General features: G+C 38.2%; 1 protein-coding gene and 2 long non-coding RNA genes across 3 annotated transcripts; 1 reads left to right on the plus strand and 2 right to left on the minus strand.

Annotated features, from left to right (window-relative positions):
• Positions 1 to 1129: 1129 nt before the first annotated feature.
• On the minus strand, positions 1130 to 10662 carry LOC147841993 (uncharacterized). The gene is made up of 4 exons (XM_087270257.1): positions 10585 to 10662; positions 9188 to 10508; positions 8762 to 9083; positions 1130 to 3434 (listed from the first exon to the last, which is right to left on the minus strand). The coding sequence occupies exons 2-4, from the start codon at positions 9307 to 9309 to the stop codon at positions 3276 to 3278; spliced, it is 603 nt and encodes a 200-aa protein (XP_087126383.1). The 5' UTR covers positions 9310 to 10508; positions 10585 to 10662; the 3' UTR covers positions 1130 to 3275.
• LOC147841994 (uncharacterized) lies at positions 9010 to 11006 on the plus strand. The gene is made up of 2 exons (XR_015500889.1): positions 9010 to 9116; positions 9209 to 11006. It is a non-coding gene; the product is annotated as an uncharacterized LOC147841994 (long non-coding RNA).
• Positions 11007 to 20662: 9656 nt separating this feature from the next.
• On the minus strand, positions 20663 to 22961 carry LOC147841995 (uncharacterized). Its single transcript, XR_015500880.1, has 4 exons — positions 22913 to 22961; positions 21549 to 21597; positions 21230 to 21312; positions 20663 to 20794 (listed from the first exon to the last, which is right to left on the minus strand). It is a non-coding gene; the product is annotated as an uncharacterized LOC147841995 (long non-coding RNA).
• Positions 22962 to 23812: the final 851 nt, after the last annotated feature.

Raw genomic sequence — 23812 nt, forward strand, 5'->3', positions numbered from 1 at the left:
ACCTTACTGCTTTATTAATAAGTGAGCCATGCTGCCGAATCGGGCCATGAGTAATGGGCGTTATGGCCCGGAGCTGGTACGACTAAGTCTTCATATACCTTGATATAAAACCTTTTGGTATTAATACTGGAATTTGTAATTATCGATAATGTTTTTTATCTTGAGGCCATTTTCTAGCCGCGGTTGACCGCGGAAATGTAATTTTAGACCGCTGAGGGTTGCCAATAGCATTAGTTAATCCACGGTTATATACACCGCCATTTTGTGAAGAAAATCCCAATTTTGTCACCGGCAAAACGAGTTATTATGTAAACGTGGCTAGTTACAAACATGGCGTGTGTATGCCTGTAACGTTACATATCTTTGTTTCAGTGTCCACAAACCTTTCATGTCCAGAATTGCTGGTGCTTCACTATTGTTTATGCTTATGTTAATGTATAATTATTAACATACCACGTTGTATAAATCAACGTTTTAAGTAATGCTTTGTTCTTTAATGTAATAATTTGTCTCATCTGTTCTAAAACTGGTACCTTACAGTATTTTAACTATTTTATAAATATCTAAAAATAAATAAATAGTTATTGCTTTCTCTTATTGTTTTCCAGAAGTTTTTGAAGTTTCCATTTGACTTTCAGGACAAGATTGAACAACAGAATGCAGCCTAACAGCGTCAGACCAATGAAGGCATGTCATATGAAAGCATGGCTCAGTACAAGATGCAAGTATTTCTCATTATCTATACCATGGTTTTAATGGCTTACATGCTTACATTTAAAATTTGTAGGTTTTTACTTACAAACCACAATAAATGTACACCCACATGTTTAAAACTATTTTATAGGTATTCATCAAAAGATGAGAGATCAACTGAAGAATGCTAACGACCTGACTTTAAGGTACTCTTTCTAAAATTTCTCCACTTGATTAATATTATTAAATTCTAGCTTTGGATGCAATCCTTCATATTTGTTTGTATGCCACATCTTATGTTCCAGGAATTGAATTTACAGCCGCACTTCTCATGTTGCCAGCCTTGTTCAGCGAGAAACTTCAACATTTCGTTGTGCTCAGGTGCGCAGGTTGTTTTTTGTTTAGTATATGCTGTGATAAATGCATTTTATAATTCTTGATATTCTTTATATTAGGATGGCGCAGTGGGTAGTGCTGTCACCTTACAGCAAGAAGGTCGCTGGTTCAAGCCTCAGCTGGGTCCGTTGGCATTTCTGTGAGGAGTTTGCATATTCTTCCTGTGTTCGTGTGGGTTTCTTCCAAGTGCTCCAAAGTCCAAAGACATGCACTATAGGTGAATTGGGTAAGCTAATTTGTCTGTAGTGTATAAATGTGTGTGTGAATGAGTGTGTATGGATGTTTCGTAGTACTGGGTTGCAGCTGGAAGGGCATCTGTTGCGTAAAACATATGCTGGATAAGTTGGCGGTTCATTCCATTGTGGCGACCCCAGATTAATGAGTGACTGGGACCGAGTCGTTGATACAGCCCCCCTCCTGCGAACGGCTCCTGAAGTGAGGGGCACCACGACGCCGGGGTCTACCACGGGGACGAGGGGCCGGCATTTCCGGGTGCAAACGATGAAACTCACTTAGCAGAGTTGGGTCAAGGATGTCCTTACAATTAATCCAAGATTGTTCTTTTGGGCCGTACCCCTCCCATTCGGTCAAGTATTGTAGATGTCCCTCCCGGCGTCTGGACCTCAGGATCTCACGGATCTGATATGCCTCCTCTCCATCGATGATGATGGGTGGGGGACCCTGATCACCGGCTGCCCCCTCCCTATCCACCTCGGCTGGACCAGCAGCTGGCTTGAGCAGTAATACATGAAAGGTAGGAGAGATGCGATAGTGATTAGGCAAACTTAGTCTGTAGGATACGGGTGATATTTGATGTACAATCTTGAAAGGACCAACTGACCAACTTGAAAGGACCAACTGACCAACTTGGGCTGAGCGTTTTGCAGGGGAGTCTAAGGCGAAGGTCTTTAGTGCATAGCCATACCCATTGCCCTGGAGTGTAAGTGGGACTGGGGCGGCGATGACGATCGGCCTGCTCTTTAAATCTTCGCACTGCATGGGAGAGATGTGTATGGGCTGCGTTCCAGGTTGTTTCGCACTGTTGGAACCAATGATCGAGGGCTTGGAGTTCTGATGGTTCTCCAGACCATGGGAAAAGGGGGGGGTTGAAAACCTAGGATGACTTGAAAAGGGTGTGAGACCAGTGGTTGCTTTTCTCAGAGAGTTCTGTGCGTATTCAGCCCACATCAAAAAACGACTCCAATTATTCTGATGTTAATGACAATAAGTTCGGAGAAAACGTCCAATTTTCTGATTCAGCCGCTCTACTTGACCATTGGACTGAGAATGATATCCAGAAGTTAGGCTGATATTAATGTTGAGCAGACCATACTCTTGAAGTAAATTGGGGACCTCTGTCAGACACGATGTCTTCTGGTAGCCCATAAAATTGGAATACCTCGTTACACAGGAGCTCAGCGGTTTCTAATGCTGTGGAAAGCTTATGTATGGGGATCAGCCTGCAAGCCATGGAAAAGCGGTCGATGACGGTGAGTATTGTGGTGTGGCCTATAGACAGGGGAAGATCCGTAATAAAGTCAATGGCAATGTGTGACCAGGGGCAACGGGGAATTTCTTGAGGCTGTAGAAGGCCGGCTGGACTGTGACGGGAGTGCTTGTGCATATTACAGGGAGAGCATTTCTTTACAAACTTTGACATAGTTTCTCACGTCGGGCCACCAGTAGCGGTAAAGAATGAGGTCTAGGGTGCCTGCAATGCCTGGGTGACCGGAACTGGGGTTAGTATGAATCTCTTCGAGTACTTTGCTTCTGAGTGGTGGTGGAACAAAGACGTTTTCAGCTGGACAGGTGGGAGGAGAGGGATGTTTCTCTGCGGATTGGGTGATCTCAGCATCAATATCCCAGGAGATGGGTGCCAGAATCATAGAGTCAGGGATAATGGGTTGTTTATCTTCTTAATTGTGATCGTCTTCAGAAAGACGAGAAAGTGCATTGGCCTTGATGTTCTTTGGTCCGGGGATGTTTGTCACAGTGAAATGGAAACGAGTGAAGAATAGAGCCCATCTACCCAGATAGCAGGTAGTAATCGACCCGAGCTCAGCTCCGACTCGGTGCCTCCGGCTCCGACTCGGCATCAGCGAGTATTATCCGGGCCGAGTCTGGCCCGCAGCTCGCTCCCGCACATGTGTTTGGGATGCGGCTGTTAAGCACTGGCCCGATTCCGGTCAACCACATCTGGCCCGAGTCTGTCTGTAGACTCCGGGCTGCTTCTGGCAAGGACTCGGCATTGACTCGGCTTGTTTAACTAATGACAACCGTAAAAACTCCTGATCCAAACTCCAATCCAGGTGGAGGCGGTAATGCTCCAAAAAGCAGGTTGCCAACTGCCACGAAGATTACAAGAAGGAAAAGAAGTTTGTTCTTAACATTGGATTCCGGTCAGAAAGGTAAGGTTTTTACTGTTTGTATCATGTATACTATGCAAATTTATTGCTTAAAACATTTTTCACAGTGTTAGGTTGTAAAAGTGTGTAGTATATTAAAACGATTTCATACGAAATGCAACTTGTTGTAAAGAAACACGACTGAAGCTAATTGCTATACAAACGGGAGAAAGTGCCTGTTCCTTTGTAAGGTTGAAACAGTGTTTAGTAACTGAAAACTATTTAAATTATTTTAAAGAAACATGACTAAAAACAAATTGGTGTGTATGCTAGTTTCTGTAGACGAATCTGTTAACACTAACATGTGCTTTTAACTTCTGAGTTAACTAAACATTATAAAGTACCGCGAGTGTTGAAAAAAATAAATTTAAGGCGTGTACTTATCCAAAAGTATTATGTGATTGTGTAAATAAAACTGAATCGTTTTGGATTCATACAATATTATTGTTTAACTTGTTTATGCAGTGCATCACGAAAAGTGATAGAAACTCGACACTGTTTACTATTCTCTTTAAATTATCGAAGAGAAATATATTAGTACGTGCTTTCAAACAGTAATTTGCGCATGTAAAACTGAAAGCAGATTTTGATGGGTTTTTTTGTTTGGTTATTGACAGTTATAAATTCTGATTTGAATGAATAGGTAACAATATTTTTTGGTGAAGTCTTATTGTTCTTGTTTAACAAAGGTTTGTGAGGTCATTTTGCAGCACATCACAGAGACAAAAGATGCCAATGGCACACTCTTATGAACATGTGAATAGGCATGTTATAGTTGGGTGCTTAAAGTCCGTTAAAAACTGTAAACTGCTGATACATTTTCAAAATAATTGAGCTTTTTAGACTTTACTATTTGCTTCACAAACGGCAGAAATGGTTTATTGTTATTAGCTATCATAAAACATTTTCCACAATGGTAGGTTAACAGTGTTTAGTAACTTACAACTATCTGATCCAAAAGGTTTCTTATTTTAAAGAAATATGACTGATTGACTTAATCTGCTTTCCTATTGGTTTCATAAACTGGTTTGTGCATTGTGTCACAAAGTGATTAGAACATTTACTGTTATTGGCTTTCATCTGACTCAAAGTACCGTAAATCAAAAGCATCTGTATTCATCCAGTAATGTCTAGGTTTTAAATAGAATTTTGGGCTTATGCTAATTGGGTAGAATATATTTCAGGCTTTTTCTGAATAGTCATTATTAATGTTTATATTGATTCTAGTGAAGATAAACATTTGTAGAAAATGTTGTATGTTTGTTTGACAGTCCACAACAAGATCCTTGAGCAAGATCAAACACGCTTGGCACAGAAGAGGTCAGTATATGCAAGTCATGGCTAAAATCATGCATGTGCTTAGCCATCTTACAAATCTGTGTCTAAGATTCATAAGGCTGTCACTCTGCATGAATTTCTGAATAAATCTTGTGCAACCTTCAGGGTGCTGATAATTTACCCACATAGCAAAATTTCTCTGGCCCAGCTCTGGCCCACACAATCAGGTTTTGCTTGGCCCACATGCCTCAGTGAATTACGGTACATGACTGGACCAAATCTGGCTCCCAGACAAGGGCCAAACACGGACCATATCTGGGTCAAGTCTCAGCCAAGTTAATAACTCATAACTGGGCCTGAACTGGGCCAGATAGGTTGGTGTGTCACGATTGCAATGAAATTGATAAACCCATGGAGTGATGCGCTTTAGGCACACTCTGGGCATGCTTTTTCTCAAAGTGACCTGATTGGTAGAATTTTTTTTCTTTACTCAAAAATGATTTTAGTGTATTTTAAATGTGGGTCAAGACTGGTCAAACTCACATGGCCCACTTATCAAATTTTTAAATCTGGGCCAAAGATTTTTATAGAAACATCCAAAAGCAACTATGATGTCTGACTGGCATACAGATGAGGATGATGATCGCCTGACATACACCAAAAGAAAGAACAGGTTTGTTTGTAATTATTTTAAACACAGACTGTCAACATTATTTTATAGATCTGTTACAACCTGCGAGTTTGGCCCTGGCACTATACTAAAATGATGTTTTGTTTTGTAAATGTATCTGATCATGGTACATAAGGCACAACTATAGTGACAGTGATGAATAAAAATTATTTAAAACAAGGAGGCTCGGAAAAAAAAGCAGATATAAAGATTTCAGAAATCGATGCAGCACCGCAAGTACCATCACAAGTGGAATTCTTAAGACCACCATCAAGATGCACAGATGCTGAACATTCCAGTATGGCTATGAACATTTACAGTCCTTGTTCCAGTGCAGTTGGAGATCAAGACAGAACTTGTTGCAACTCGTCATGTCTTTGTAAGAATTGAAGACATCACTAAATTTGTTAAGGTTTAATGCAGCTAGAAAGTAAAGATCAACTAGAGAATATCAGCCTAATCTAACCCACTGTTGTATTTACACAAGTTGTATGAGAATAAGCTACAGGTTGATTTATACTGATTCCTTATTTTTCTTTTTTAGCACGACTGACTGAAGTTTTAAAATCGTGCAACGTCATAAAGCAGCAGCTGGGCCTGATTCCAGGGCCGGAGTGGGACTCCTTTTCAGCCCTGGAGTTTCAAGCCTCAGACCGGCCCACCTCAGTTCACGACTGACTATATTAAAATAAGGACAATTTACATGTCAGTTTCTAATTACACTATCACGTCTTTTTTTCTTTTTTTTTTTTTTTGAGAAAACAGCAGCTTTAGAACTTCAAATGTTCAACAACCCTAACAGTATTATGTCTTAACAATTAAATGAAGAAAAAAATAAATAAATACTCAGACGAGGATGAAACCCGGGTCCGCAGTGTCATAACCTAACGTGCTAACCACTGGACCACAACAGCTTGTGCTGAAAAAGGTGGCTCGTCTGAGTTATATCATCATTAACCAGGCTGCGAGAAAATAGATAAAAAGAGCAGAGCTGCTGTAAAATAATGACTGGTCAAGTAAAAAAAAAAAATTAATTTAAAAAGTGTGACTGCTGAGAGCAACAGATTCTGGAGCTAGGGACACCAGCCCTCGCGGCCAAAAAACGGACCGGCCCACCGGGAATTCTCCCGGTCCTCCCGATTAGCCAATCCGGGCCTGCCTGATTCTCACAGCAAAACCAAAACAGACGTGATGAAATTCCAGATGTAAACACATTTGACCTTCCTTTGTCCAATTTGATATGAAAAAACTTGAAAATCAACTAAAGGAGCAGCCCGAACAAATGAAGAAGCTGGTAATTTCAAGCTCTTGCTTATTTCAAAGTGTTTTAAGTTTATTTATTTATTTATTTGTTTATTTGTTTTTGTTTTTTTGCTTCGTAGGGAGCCTATTTTGGAATCATTGGTGTTTTCCATTAAGGAAGCAGTTTGGTGTATCCTGGGAAAACTTTTGGCTAACTCCTTGTCTAAACAAATGAACTAGAGCGGGGCAAACCAAAATGTGGCCTTTCGTGCACTCCCCCTTAGGACTGTCTAGTCAGTAAGTTGGTTTTAAAAATACATTTAAATACAATTAGGGGCAGTTTTATTTATTTTGGGGGGATTATTTTTGTCATAGGATATATATGCTGTTTGCATTTTATTCAAAGGTTAAATGCAGTGCCTACACTTTGTGTTTATATTATAGCCTGCGTTTTCTGCTACAACTCAAAGGGTTGTAATGTAAAGGTATATAAAAAAGTATATAAAAACTTAGTCGCGCCAGCTCCGGGTCGCAGCGCACATTACTCTCGGGCCGATTCCGGCGCGGATGCGGCAACGTCAGCTCGCTTACGGCTGCCGCATCTGGCCCGATCGATTCGGGCCGGAATCGGGCAGTGAGTCCACAAGCATCCGGCCCAAGTCCGGCAGCCGGATCTCGCCCGAGTGTTTTTTGCTATCTGGGTATCCTGTCTGGGATTTAGTCTCTTCGCTGATCGGATGTATTCTAGGTTCTTATGGTCGGTTATCAAAGTGAATGGGTGTAGTGCTCCCTCTAGCCAATGCCTTCATTCTTCCATTGCTGATTTCATAGCCAGGAGTTCTCTGTTGCCTACGTCGTAATTTCTTTCAGCTGAATTTAACCTGTTAGCCAGCACCCCATTTATGGGGATTTACACCTACCTAACTTTAAGTAGTAACAGTTCTTGACCCCAGTGAGCTACAAACATAAAATATATCATTGGAAAGAAGACACCTTTAGCTTTAATATGATACATCTGGTAAGTTTTATGCTAAAATATAAAAAAAGTTATACATGCTGAAGCAAGAGATTTTTTTTTTTTTGTACGATGTTCAATGTTTGTTTTTTTCATATATAAACACGAGACAACATTAATGTAGTTATCTAGAAAAAATATGTCTTGAAAGCCAAGTGTTTCATGAGTTTATATTTCAAATTTGATGAAGATAGCATGCAAAATAAGATTTTGGCAAAAAGTTTTCTGAGACCATGTCTGTGTCTTTCACACCCTCACCGTCAGAGTCATTTTCTCAAAAATGTCCTTACCAAATTCAAACAGTTACAGTAGCTGAATTATGTGGTCTATAATCTCAGTTGATGTATCATTGGAAAGAAGATCATTTCAGCTTTACTATGGTATATCTATCAAGTTTAATGATAAAATATATAAAAAGTTATTTATGCCGAAGTAATGAGTTTTTTTTTTTTACTATGTTAATTTTTTATAAATACATATATAAAAACATGAAAACATTAATGTAATGACCTAGAATAAATTATGTTTTGAAAGCCAAGTGTTTCATGAGTTTATATTTCAAATTTGATGAAGATAGCATGGAAAATATGATTTTGGCAAAACGTTTTCTGAGACCATTTATGTGTCTTTCACACCCTCACCGTCAAGAGTCATTTTCTCAAAAATGTCCTTACCAAATTCAAACAGTTACAGTTGCTGAATTATGTGGTCTACAATCTCAGTTGATGTATCATTGGAAAGAAGATATTTTCAGCTTTACTTTAGTACATCTATCAAGTTTTATGCTAAAATATATAAAAAGTTATTTATGCCTAAGTAATGAGATTTTTTTGTTTACTAAGTTACTTATATATATATATATATATATATATATATATATATATATATATATATATATATATATATATAAATATATATATATATATATATATATATATATATATATATATATATATATATATATATATATATATATATATATATATATATAAACACATCAAAACATTAATGTAATGACACTAAACAAGTCCAGCAATACACTGGTGTTTTTTGTCCACAAACCCTGCATTGTCTCCTTCCTTTGGTGCTATCTGAAGCAAAGTTCCCTGGCAGATGTCTGGTGTCCTCAGGAGGGGATGGAGGAGGCAAAGGAAACTTTTGAAGCACTAACACAGCAAGTTCATCAATGAGTTGTTCTCTGAACTGCTTCTGGGTCATTGGCTTCTGGTGTTTTGCATATGCCATTTCCCGGTGTAGGATGAAGGCGTTCACAATGGCTATATCCACAAAGTGGTAAAGAAAAGTGCGATACCACTCCTGTGTCTTGTGGGAGACTGAGTAATATCCGATGAGTGCATCCGACACATCTACTCCACCCATGCACCTGAAAAAAGGATAAGATTTTAGAATGAAAAAGGTAAAATTATGCTTCACAGTATGTGACATACAAGCAAGCTAAATTTAATTTAACCAATAATCTCAACTAACCTGTTGTAATCCACAACACAGTCTGGAACAGGTACACCCAAGGATGTCCACTGACAGTTGCTTCCTTTCACCTTCCTCTGCACAATGCTGCTGTCACTGCCTCTATGGATGGTGGAGCACATCTGGACCTCCCTTGTGTCTTTCCACTACACAAACAGCAAATTCTCCTCTCTCAGCCACCAATGGGTACCCCGGGGAGCCTTTTTTGGAAGCTTGTTGGTGGTGGTTTTAGGGTAGCCCAGTCTGTTGGTTCGAATAGGCCCACAAGCCCAGATCCTCTTCTTCAGAAGATCTCTGAACAGTGTTGGACTTGTGTAAAGTTGTCAACAAACAGTTTGTAGCCTGTTCCCAAAAACTTTTCATCAACAAGTGCCATTACAGAGTCATAGCTCAGTCCATTTTTCTGTGGAAATAGTGCTGCTGATGATTTGCCCTCGTTAATAAAAAAGTCCCATGTGTACGCTCATAGCGAGTCTGCCAACACAAAAAGTTTGTACCCCCACTTTGTAGGCTTGCCTTTCATGTACTGTTTTAGGCCATTTTTTGCCTTTGATGCCACCATCCTCTCATCAATTGCAATGTTCTGGAAAGGATGAAAATACATTTTACACACCTCTCGCATCTGCTGGTACATGGGCTTTATCTTACATAGGCAGTCATAAGCAGGTGTTCCTTTTTTTTTCCTTATTTTCAGCATCCACTTCAGAATCACTGAGATGAAGAGCAGAGGAGATGGAAAAAAAAAATCTAGCTGACATAACTTGGGCAGGGAATGGAATAATGAAAGTGCTGGATTTCCTCCAGTAATCAGTCAGTGAATGCATTTTTAGCATGCCCATGTATATAACAAGCAGCAGATATGAATACAAATCACCCACAGATATATCTTTCCATGTTTTTTCCATGTTCCATGTTTCTTTCCATTATGTTGCTTGACTCCATACGCATTTGTATTTTTCACAATTGTCTCCATCATAGTCGAGGAAAAGAACAGCTGAAACAATTGTAAAACTGTGTAGGACGCTGTTGAGAGAAGTTGTGGACCCGGTGTTCTGGATGGTCTGAAGACTGGTGCCTGGGGTGTAATGTCCTCATCAGCTGAAATATTCCACCCTACTTCAGATGTGGAAGAAGGTGATACAGATGAAGAGTGACTTTTCTGCCTCTCTTTTTGCCTCTCCCTCTTGCTGCTTGCTTGGGCAAGTTCGCAGATGAAACCGGTGCAGACTTTCGTGCGCGCTTTGCTTTTGGAGCTTCATTCTGCATACTCTGCCGGCTGGTGCTCGCAACCCACTCTTCATTGGACAATTCCACTAAATGGCTGTAGCAAGACAAAAAAAAACATAATTAGGATTGTAATACAGAAATGAACTTTGATATGTTCTGTATTATTTTACCATTATTTTGTGGTAATATAACAAATTGCAGATGACTCAGCTTATACCAGGACATTCACATAATATTCTTCATGCAACACTTGCAGCTGGTGGCTGTAAGCTCTAATAGAGCTCATGGCCCATCATAGAGCTAACGGGCTATCTTAGAGCTTACGGGCTTGCTTACAGGTTATGGCCCATCATAGAGCTTAGGGGCTATCATAGAGCTTACAGGCTTGCTTACAGGTTATGGCCCATCATGGAGCTTAGGGGCTATCATAGAGTTTACGGGCTTGCTTACAGGTTATGGCCCATCATAGAGCTTAGGGGCTATCATAGAGCTTACAGGCTTGCTTACAGGCTATGGCCCATCATAGAGCTTATGAGCTATCATAGAGCTTACAGGCTTGCTTACAGGTTATGGCCCATCATAGAGCTTAGGGGCATTCATAGAGCTTACAGGCTTGCTTACAGGTTATGGCCCATCATAGAGCTTAGGGGCATTCATAGAGCTTACAGGCTTGCTTACAGGTTATGGCCCATCATAGAGCTTAGAGGCTTGCTTACAGGTTATGGCCCATCATAGAGCCTATGGGCTATCATTGAGCTTACAGGCTTGCTTACAGTTTATGGCCTATCATAGAGCTTACAGTCTATCTGTCTATCTATGGGCTATAATAAAGCTATACACCAAACACACACATTATATGTACATACACGTTATAGATTCTTTCTACAATATACAATAGAATAAGATAATAAAAGTAATATAATAATGTGTATATGTATCAACTCTACAATACAATAAGACAACAAATATATGATAATAAATCTCTCTGTGCAATACACAATAAAAAATAATATAATAATATGCATGTATCTCTCTCTACAATATGTTATTGTTGCAGATGCTTTACACCAAACACACACATTACATGTACATATACTGTATACTGTATTCTATAAATATACTGTATAATGTATATATAATGTATTCTCTCTAAAATATAAAATATAAGATAATAATATAATAATAATGTGTACATGTATCTCTTTCTGTCACTTTATCTATAATATATAATACGCAGATATATGTATATATGTCATCTTATACTATATAATACCATTACCCTTATGAAACAATGGATACAAACGTATTGCATAACACTATAACGTTGGGGTACTATATATAACTATGAATAACAAAAAATACAACCTATACTATAAGTAATATAACGTAACTTTTTGGTTCCTCATCGACTTGCATGTCATCACTGTCATCGCTCTCTTCAGAAATCTTATCATCGTCGCTTCTGGCAAGCTCCAACAAAACTTCTTCGGCAGAGTAAAACTTCTTTTGACTCTCCATGTTTGATTTGCAAATGTATCCAAGTAACTTTCTGTTCGAAAATAACACTTTGTGCGAGGTACCGGGAAATATATGAAAGGTGATGGCGCGTCGTAGTCAGACATCATCAGTGACAGTCATGAGTGACAGTACCGCGGACCACTAAGAGTACAGGAATGATCCGAAACGTTATAACATATTGAATATAGGATGATAAACTTTCCATATTGTTATGGAAATAACCACAACCTCTCAGTCACACTGTTACAGTAATTCTACTGACTAGAAGTTTTATAAGTAAGTAGTATGATAAGCAGTATGATGTGAACAGCAGGACGCTGTAACATACAACTGCATTGTTTGGATGTTTAGTAACATTGCTCTGCCAATCTTTGTTTTTTTTTTGGTGAAAGGTCTTATTCTGTTTGTAACAATGTAAGCTATAAACTTGGATTGCTTTTTACCACCAAGGTGCTGTAATCGCACGCGGGTAACTATATAAATAACGTAAGCATAAGGTCCCCAGAAGACACTGTGATGTAAACAAATGAATAACAACCCATAATAAACAATAATAATTTGTTGGGCAAAATGTGCTCAGCAGGACGTTGTTCCACGCAATCTTACCTTTCGAAATAAACCGGGATTTACAACAATGGATGTGTTGTTGTCATGTTATTACGATAATAGAAGTGTGTACTTCATGTGTACTACATCTGTTCTGATGTGTACTACTTACACACATTTAGCAAATACTTCGCTTCTATGCTTTTAATATAAAAACAACTGCCTTCAATCACTGCTTGAGGCTTATAGCTTTAGAATGATGTATAGTTTGTGGAGATTTCTCACGTTCTTTTTGATGTAATCTATTCGTAAACACTGACATGTTCTAAAAATAGTGCCTGAGTGTGTCGTCGTCGGCGCGCTGGCTAAAGCCTGATTTATACTTCTGCGTCAGGTGACCGGCGTAACCCACGGCGCAGGCAACGCGCGTGGCTGTGCATTTATACTTCTGCGCGCTGTCTCTGTCGGTCTGCATTAACACTTCCGAAACGCTAGTTGGCAGTGAGGTGTAAATGTTCCTCTGTGTCGAGTATCTTTGCTACTTTTTTGCTTTTCCATCTATTTAACTGTTTTAGGTCTTGGCCAATTCAATACTGCATTACCTTACTTTCATCCATTGTGACTCCATCTGCGCTGATTATGTACCCCAGGAAGGAAGTGCACGTCTGGTGAAATTCGCATTTGGAGAGTTTGGCATACAGCTGGTTCTTGATTAGTCTCTGTAGCACGGCTCTTACGTGATTAATATGGTCTTCTAGCGTCTCTGAATAGACGAAAATGTCATCAATGTAAATCAGTGGTTCCCAACCTTTTTCTTAGGGCCCCCCCCCATGAACATATACAAACATTGGAGCACCCCCACCATATAAATACACACGCACGCACACACATATGTACTATATATATATATATATATATATATATATATATACACACACAGTATGTGTGTGTTTGTGTAATATTAATATATAATATGTATAGAAAATATAAAATAATCAGTTTTTAACTTGTCTTGGCCTTCAATTAAACCAAAATTTAGGTAGGCTTTGACATTCTGTCTAATCTTTTTCTTCGCCTCTGAAGAATCACTGCATTTATGTTTCTCTGCCATTTTTGTTTTGATTTTGCCTTTACGAGAAGTTGGACAACATCATTGCGCAAGTGAGCAAAATTAAATAATTATTTAAAGTTATTTATTTAAATTATTTTTACTATTATGTAGGGATTTTAAACATGTGTTTTGATTTTTTTTTTGGTACTTAAAAATACATATATAATAGTAGGGCTGCTCGATATTGGGAAAAATCATAATCACAATTATTTTGGTCATAATTGTAATCACGATTATTCCAAACGATTATTAGTTAAAGTCAAAATGATTAGCGCTCCTGAGAATTTTTTTCATAAATATTTCCCAAATTATGTTTAACAGAACAAAGACTTTTAACAGTATTTCCTCTAATATTTTTCTTCTAGGCTTATTTGTTTTATTTTAGATAGAATAAAAGCAAGTTTAAATATTTTGAAACCTATTTTAAGGTCAATATTATTAGCCCCCTTAAGCAATAAATATTTTTGATTGTCTGCAGAAAAAACTACTGTTATACAATGACTTGCCTAATTACCCTAATTAAGCCTTTGAACTGCACTTTAATCTGAATGCTTGTATTTTGAAAAATATCTAGTAAAATATTATGTGCTGTATATTATTTTATATCCTTCAAAGATAAAAGAAATCAGTAATTAGAAATGAGATAGCAAAGATAAAAGAAATCAGTAATTAGAAATGAGATATCAAAACTATTATGTTCAGAAAAAAAAAAAACTTCTTTCTATGAAACAGAAATTGGGCAGGAAAAGTTAATATTCAGCTAATATTCAGGAAGGCTAATCATTCTGACTTCAAGTGTATACAGTACATACAGTTATTTTCCACCCTGCAAAGGAAAGAGAAATAAATACAATTAAATAAAACTATAAAAACAAACTGTGCTTTAAGCATCTTCACTGTAAGAAAAACACTTTAGCTACAGCAGTCCTTCAGTCAAGAGCAGCGAGGGTTTTCTCGTTATGTTTGTTTAGTAATGATAAAAACAGGCGGCAGAAGGATTATAGCGCGCTGTCTCTTTAATGGTTTCTCTTTCACGTCTTTTGATTCTCAACTCGTTTGTTTATTACACAAATGAGGGCTAATATAAATAATCACAAAACACCTCGTTTTGACACCTATCTGACCATTAAAACGCTCACGTTAATGACTTCAGATGTCTGCGCTCCTCTGCTCATCTCAGTGTGCGAATGAGAGCGAATGCTGACCAGCCGCATGCTTCTGGCTGCATGTGCGTGCTGCACACACACATTTGCGCTTTTAAGAGCAATGCGTGCACAACTGGAAAGGGGGCGGTATATGATGCATATAATCTTTTATCTTGACTAATGCTTTTTTATAATCGTTTGAAATCGAAATAGGATTTTCGATTAATTGTACAGCCCTATATAATAGTGAAGCATTTTTTATGCCGTTTTTTACCTCAATACTTATCCTCTCCCGCGCCCCCCTTGTGAACTCTGGCGCCCCCCTTAGGGGGGTGCGGACCCCAGGTTGGGAACCACTGATGTAAATAATGACCCATTGGTTCAACATGTCACGAAATACCTCGTTGATGAATGCTTGAAAGACAGAAGGACTGTTTGCCAGGCCGAAGAGCATCACCCAGTACTCATAGTGCCCGGTGGTCATTGAGAAATCGGTTTTCCACTCATCACCTCGCCTTATGCGTATGAGGTTGTAGGCACTGCGAAGATCAAGTTTGGTAAAGTACCTGGCTGAGCGTAATTGTTCCTGGGCGGCAGGGACTAGGGCCAAAGGATATCTGTACTTTACTGTGATCTCGTTCCAACCTCTGTAGTCAATGCATGGGCGGAGGCTACTATCTTTTTTTCAACGAAGAAGAAGCCTGCGGATGCGGGTGATTCGGACGGTCGGATAAACCCCTTCTCCAACTCCTCCTTGATGTATGCATTCATAGTCTCCGTTTCTGTTTGGGACAGAGGAAAGATTCTCCCACGAGGGGGTGTTGTGCCAGGTAATAAATCAATAGTGCAGTCGTACTCACGGTGAGGAGGGAGTTTGGTGGCCTTCATCTTGCTAAAAGCTTCGGCTAAATCCTTGTATTCTTCGGGAATCATGGAACTGTCAGGGGTCTCAGGGCAGGTAGCAATAATATTGAGCGGAACAGGGACAATAGAACATAGACAATCTTTTAAACATGAGTCACTCCATCTTGAGATCTCACCACCCAGATAGCAAAAAACACTCGGGCCAGATCCGGCTAGATTCCCGCCTGCCGGAGACTTACCACTCGGCCCGACTCCGGCTGCCTGACTCACTGCCCGATTCCGGCCCGAATCAATCGGGCCAGATGCGCTGCGGCTCGGAGCTGGCGCGACTAAGTTTTTATATACTTTTTTATATACCTTTATATTACAACCCTTTGAGTTATAGCAGCAAACGCAGGCTATAATGTAAACACAAAGTGTAGGCACTGCATTTAACCTTTGAATAAAATGCAAACAGCATATATATCCTATGACAAAAATAATCAAAGGACAAAATAAATAAATGATAAACGTTTATTGATTGCAAGAAACAAATAATACTAAAACTGAATAAATTATTTTGTAGTGCACAAAAACATCAATATAAAAACAATAAAACTACACAATTAAGAAACACAGGAAGATTCAAAGAACACTAAAACGGCACAGTGCACACACACACAAGTTTTTAAAACAACACTATTTTCCCAATAGACTTGAATTAAAAAAAATTGTACAAGACACATCTTAAAACAGCAAAATTTTATAGAAACATGAATATAGAAACCAATTTAAGATATAGCAAGAAACATCTTACAAATACCTGATAATACATAAAATATACAAGTCAAAATTGTAAAAAGAACTGTTGAATTCTGAAGAAACATCTTGAAACATTTTTTAAATAAAACATTAAAATAATAATAATAATAATAAAGAAATATATAAATGTAAAATTGCAGAAGTATAAAGACCTCAACTTAATTAGCAAGACATGAGTGAAAATTATTTATATATATATATATATATATATATATATATATATATATATATATATATATAAATATTAGGGATGTGCGGAGCAGCCAATATTTGATTTGTATTTGTTGAGGGGGGAAAAGTATTTGTATTTGTATTCGAGTAAAATTCTAAATGGCGCAAAAATATATATATTTTTTCTATTACACTTCTAATTTACATTATAGTGAATGTATTGTTTAATTATACCCATTATATAAATTCTAGATATGCAATATTGGTTGTTTTTGAACATGTGACAAGAAATGTCATTGAAAAGAAAATAACATAGAAGCCATTATCTCATCCATAGTTGAACCAACAACTATTAAAATACCATTGTGAATATTATGAACCCCACCACCACCGTTCTTGTTGAAGGACACTGAATAGACAGAATAAAAACAAATAATACTTCAAAAAACTGTTCTTCTTCTGAAAGAACTTCTTTCCAATGTACAGAATTCCAAAAACTAAAATTAACTAAATAAATCTAAATAAAACCCTGCCCGGGAGATCTGGCAGAACAAAAGTATTCTATATAATACTAAAAGATACAGCCCTGCTATTATCATCTGCCTGCCACAAAACATACACAAAGTTTGTTTCTTTTTTTTGTTTTGTTTTTATGTTTGAAACTGACTTGCTGGGGCAGAATGTGGCTGTGTTGATGGTTTGGTGCTTGTGGAGGATTTAGCAGAACATAGCTGTGCTGATTGAGGGGATTGATGCTTGTGGGGGGTTCACAGACAGTATCAGGAGAGGATGCTTTTAGTGCATGTAATAATACATTACATAGAAGGTTGCACGGTGGCACAGTGAGTAGCGCTGTCGCCTCACAGCAAGAAGGTTGCTGGTTCGAGCCCTGACTGGGTTCTTCCCATGTTGTCGTGGATTTCCTCCGGGTGCTCCGGTTTCACCCACAGTCCAAACACATGCAATACAGGTGAATTGGGTAAGCTAAATTGTCCCTATTGTATGTGTGTGAAAGAGAGTGTATGGATGTTTCCCAGTGCTGTGTAGCAGCTGGAAGGGCAGCCACTGCGTAAATCATATGCTGGATAAATTGGTGGTTCATTCCACTGTGGCAACCCCAGATTGATAAAGGGACTTAGCCGAAAAGAAATGAATGATTACGGATAGAAGATGTTGACAGATGTTTAATATCTCTGCCTCTGCTGATTTCACTTTTGCACACATTATACAGTATCACTTTGTTTTATCTGCAGCTCCACTGACTGTAAAATTATTCCACAAAGAACATCTAGTTTTTTTTTTTTTTGACTGGTGGAGGACCAAGAAATGGCTCAGAAGCAGTCTCACTCTTTTTCTATTCGGTTACCCAAATGTATTTGAGGAGTTTCAAGTTAATAAAAAGTGACGGGAAGCTATGCTAAGGTTAACTAGCCTATAGCATATATTCAATTCAATTCAGCTTTATATGTATAGCGCTTTTACAATGTAGATTGTGTCAAAGCAGCTTCACATAAATGGTCATAGTAACTGGAACAGTGTGGTTCAGGTTTTAGTGTTTAAGTTCAGTTCAGTTTAGCTCAGTTCAGTGTGATTTAATCATTACTGAGAGTTCAAACACTGAAGAGCAAATTCATAGATGCGTAGCTCTACCAATCCTGAACCATGCGAGGCAGTGGCGACAGCGGAGAGGGAAAAAAAAACTTCACCTGATGGGAGTGAAGAAAAAAAAACCTTGAGAGAACCAGACTCAGTTGGGCACGACCATTTTAATTTCTCCGCTGGCCAAAAGTCTTGTGCAGAGCTTCATTCGCCGTGGTTGAGGCTGGAAGATGGCCTCAGCGAAGACTCGTCTGTCCCTGGAGCGTCGCTGGAATCAGACTCATGTTCTCCACTCCCCACGACCATCAGCGCAGCAGCAGCTCAGGATATGGCCTGGTCCCTGATCATCTCATCGCAGGTCTTGGATCCGATCAGTGACTCTGCATAATCCGAGGACCTCGGGATGAGTATCCCCAGGTGAAAATAGAGAATAAAGAAAATAATTAGCGTAGCTGCTGTTCATAGAGTATATAAACAAGATGCAGAAGCCTGTGTGGAACCCGCTAGGTGATGCATTGAGAGTATGCTTTACTAAACAGATAGGTCTTTAATCTAGTTTTGAACTGGGAGAGTGTGTCTGAGCCTCGGACGTTATCAGGAAGGCTATTCCAAAGTGTAGGAGCCATGAAAGAGAAGGCTCGACCTCCTTTACTTGATTTTGCTATTCTAGGTACTACCAGAAGCCCTGAGTTTTGAGATCTTAAAGAGCGAGTTGGTTTGTAGCGAGACAGAAGGTTGGTTAGATAAACAGGAGCGAGATTATTTAGGGCTTTATAGGTGAGAAGTAATATTTTAAATTCAATACGAAACTTAACAGGCAGCCAGTGTAAGGAGGATAAAATTGGGGTGATATGATTATATTTTCTAGACCTGGTCAGAACTCTGGCTGCTGCATTTTGTACTAATTGAAGTTTGTTAATAGAGGATGCTGGGCAGCCAGCAAATAGAGCATTACAGTAATCCAGTCTCGAAGTCATAAAAGCATGGACTAGCTTTTCTGCATCTGAGATGGATAGCATATTTCATAATTTAGGGATATTTCTCAGATGAAAAAAGGCAGTTTTTGTGACATGGAATATATGGTTTTCAAAATTTAGATTGCTGTCTAATATGACACCCAGATCTTTTATAGTAGAGCTAAAGCTAACTTTGTATCCCTCTAATTGTAAATTGAGTTGCGAAATCTGCTGTGTGCAAGATTTAGGCCCAATAAGTAATAATTCTGTTTTGTCGGAGTTTAAGAGAAGAAAATTGTTGGTCATTGGTCATTAATGTCTTTGATACACTCTGTTAGTTTAGAAAGTTCAGACGTCTCGTCAGGTTTAGTTGAAATATATAATTGAGTATCATCTGCATAGCAGTGAAAGCTGATCCCATGTCTTCTAATAATGTCTCCCAGAGGTAGCATGTAAATTGTAAACAGTAAAGGGCCTAAAACTGATCCTTGAGGCACCCCATACTATCTTGCTGTCTGCAAAATACAGTAATGTAAACGTACCATATAACTCCCATAAGTGCATACTATTCGACACAACTGCACAAGCATCGTTTTAACCTTTATAAAAGAACGTTAACGTTACTCTGTCAACAGTCTATTGACTAAATTACCGCGCGAACAGAGCTAACGTTGCGTAAACGGAGCACCCGATTGCAAACTTCAAAAATGCAGCGTAATGTAATATCCCGATCAAACTCCGCTACAAATTTATAAACTGCATCTGGAACCCAATTAAGGTACAAAAATCTATTTAACAAAAATAGTAATGCAGTGAAGTATTTTTTTCGCTCAGCCGAGCCTTCTCTGTCTGTATCTGTGGAGAGGCTTGTGCCAGACCTCCGCCCCGCACTCCAACTTCTGACTGAGCGTGTCTCTCTCTCTCTCTCTCTCTCACTCACTCACTCACTCACTCACTCACGCGGGCATGCACTGTGGTCTCATGAGGAAACGCAGTTTTTTGATATAATGTTTTTCTTGCTCCCGAATACAAATAATTTTTCAAGTATTTTTTCGAAATAAGTATTCGTAAAAACATGCTATTCATGCCTTTTATATATATATATATATATATATATATATATATATATATATATATATATATATATATATATATATATATATATATATATATATAACGTGTGTGTGTGTATGTGTGTGTATATAGAGCTCTCTTCTTCCTTGCTCCTGACAGGGAAGGAAGTTGTAGCCACCTTGCATTAGCATTTTCCACTTCTTTATCTGTGGTGTGGTATGGACATTTGTCCTCACTGCATCTGTGATAAAAAGATAAACTGATAATTAGTAGTGAACAAGTACAAAAAAAAAAAAGAAACATGCTTGCTCACATAAGTACAACCTAAATGGGACTAAATATAGATTTTTTTTTTGTTCCTCTGGTTAATGATTCAAAGAAATACAGAGATGGAACAGCCCCTAATTGTATTGAAATGTATTTTTAAAACTAACTTACTGACTAGACAGTCCTAAGGGGGAGTGCACGAAAGGCCACATTTTGGTTTGCCCCGCTCTAGTTAATTTGTTTAGACAAGGAGTTAGCCAAAAGTTTTCCCAGGATACACCAAACTGCTTCCTTAATGGAAAACACCAATGATTCCCAATTAGGCTCCCTAAAAAAACAAAAAACAAACAAATAAATAAATACATAAACTTAAAACACTTTGAAATAAGCAAGAGTTCTGAGCAACAAGTTCTGTCTTGATCTCCAACTGCACTGGAACAAGGACTGTAAATGTTTATAGCCATACTGGAATGTTCAGCATCTGTGCATCTTGATAGTGGTCTTAAGAATTCTGGTGGTGATGGTACTTGCGGTGCTGCATCGATTCCTGAAATCTTCACATCTGCTTTTTTTTTTTCTAGCCTCCTTGTTTTAAATATTTTTTCTTCATCACTGTCACTATAGTTGTGCCTTATGTACCATGATCAGATACATTTACAAAACAAAACATCATTTTAGTATAGTGCCAGGGCCAAACTCGCAGGTTGTAATAGATCTATAAAATAATGTTGACAGTATGTGTTTAAAATAATTGCAAACAAACCTGTTCTTTCTTTAGGTTTATGACAGGCGATCATCGTCCTCATCTGTATGCCAGTCAGACATCATAATTGCTTTTGGATGTTTCTATAATAAAACATCACATTGTTGTTAATCTCCCCCAAAGAAAAGTTCAAATTCTGAAATACTATCAAAGTTAATCAATGGCTATAATACCCATACAATAAATTATCAGCACCCTGAAGGTTGCACAAGATTTATTCAGAAACTCATGCAGAGTGACAGCCTTATGAATCTTAGACACAGATTTGTAAGATGGCTAAGCACATGCATGATTTCAGCCATGACTTGCATTTACTGACCTCTTCTGTGCCAAGCATGTTTGATTTTGCTCAAGGATCTTGTTGTGGACTGTCAAACAAAACAAACATACAACATTTTATACAAATGTTTATCTTTACTAGAATCAATATAAACATTAATAATGACTATTCAGAAAAAGCCTGAAATATATTCTACCCAATTAGCATAAGCTCAAAATTCTATTTAAAACCTAGACATTACTGGATGAATACAGATGCTTTTGATTTACTGTGAGTCAGATGAAAGCCAATAACAGTAAATGTTCTAATCACTTTGTGACACAATGCACAAACCAGTTTATGAAACCAATAGGAAAGCAGATTAAGTCAATCAGTCATATTTCTTTAAAATAAGAAACCTTTTGGATCAGATAGTTGTAAGTTACTAAACACTGTTGATGTACTATTGTGGAAAATGTTTGATGATGATGATAGCTAATAACAATAAACCATTTCTGCCGTTTGTGAAGCAAATAGTAAAGTCTAAAAAGCTCAAGTATGTTGAAAATGTATCAGCAGTTTACAGTTTTTAACAGACTTTAAGCACCCAACTATAACATGCCTATTCACATGTTCATAAGAGCGTGCCATTGGCATCTTTTGTCTCTATGATGTGCTGCAAAATGACCTCACGAACCTTTGTTAAACAAGAACAATAAGACTTCACCGAAAAAATATTGTTACCTATTCATTCAAATCAGAATTTATAACTGTCAATAACCAAACAAAAAAAAAACATCAAAATCTGCTTTCAGTTTTACATTAATTACTGTTTAAACATAAGATATAATTGATTCACATAGCCTAACACATATGAATTAAAGCACGTACTAGTATATTTCTCTTAGATAATTTAAAGAGAATAGTAAACAGTGTCGAGTTTCGATCACTTTTCGTGATGCACTACATAAACAAGTTAAACAATAATATTGTATGAATCCAAAACGATTCAGTTTTATTTACACAATCACATAATACTTTTGGATAAGTACACGCCTGTAAATTTATTTTTTTCAACACTCGCGGTACTTTATAATGTTTAACGTTAGTTAACTCAGAAGTTAAAAGCACATGTTAGTGTTAACAGTTTCGTCTACAGAAACTAGCATACACACCGATTCATTTTTAGTCATGTTTCTTTAAAATAATTTAAATAGTTTTCAGTTACTAAAACACTGTTTTAACCTAACAAAGGAACAGGCACTTTCTCCCGTTTGTATAGCAATTCGTGTTTCTTTACAACAAGTTGCATTTCGTATGAAATCGTTTTAATATACTACACACTTTTACAACCTAACACTTTGAAAAATGTTTAAAGCAATAAATTTGCATAGTATAAATGATACAAACAGTAAAAACCTTACCTTTCTGACCGGAATCCAATGTTTAGAACAAACTAATTTTTCTTCTTGTAATCTTCGTGGCGGTTGGCAACCTGCTTTTTGGAGCATTACCGCCACCACCTGGATTGGAGTTTGGATCAGGAGTTTTTACGGTTGTCATCAGTTAAACAAGCCGAGTCCATGCTGAGTTCTTGCCAGAAGCGGCCCAGACTCTACAGACAGACTCGGGCCAGATGTGGTTGACCGGAATCGGGCCAGTGCTTAACAGCCGCATCCCAAACGCATGTGCGGGAGCGAGCTGCGGGCCAGACTCGGCCCGGATAATACTCGTCGATGCCGAGTCGGAGCCGAGCTCGGGCCGATTACTACCTGCTATCTGGGCAGTTTTCCAGGAAATGAAGGGATTATGTGTCTGTAACCATGGCCATCCGAGAACGATGGGATGTTGTGGAGATTTAGTTATCAGAAAATCCATTTCTTCCTTATGAAGTGAGCCTGTTTGGACTGACAGTGGAACAGTGCGGTAAGTGATATTTCCATCCCCTAGGGGGCGTCCGTCTACTGCTGTGATTGCTAGGGAAAAAAAATAAAATAAAAAAATCACAAGAAGTTAGTGGGATATTGTTTCTACGAGCAAAAGTCTCTTCCATGAAGTTGCCAGCGGCTCCTGAGTCAACCAGAGCGACAGTGTTAATACTGGTCAGCAAACTAATACTTCCGGTGGCGATGCTCTGTGGCGACCCGGCCGACCCTGCACTGCTGTCTTTCTTGTTTGTTTGTTCATTTGGTTTGGCTATTTTTTAGTTTTATTATTAATTTATTTAAAAACCTAGGTATTGAATTGGGGTGCATCGTCACGATGATGTTTTTAATAAGAGGCCTGTTGCTGATGTTAGTTATATGGCTGATCACCTGCAACTC

This window comes from Danio rerio, chromosome 10 (assembly GCF_052040795.2).
Source record: "Danio rerio strain M-AB ecotype USA chromosome 10, GRCz13ab, whole genome shotgun sequence".
NCBI classification, from domain to species: Eukaryota; Metazoa; Chordata; class Actinopteri; order Cypriniformes; family Danionidae; genus Danio; species Danio rerio.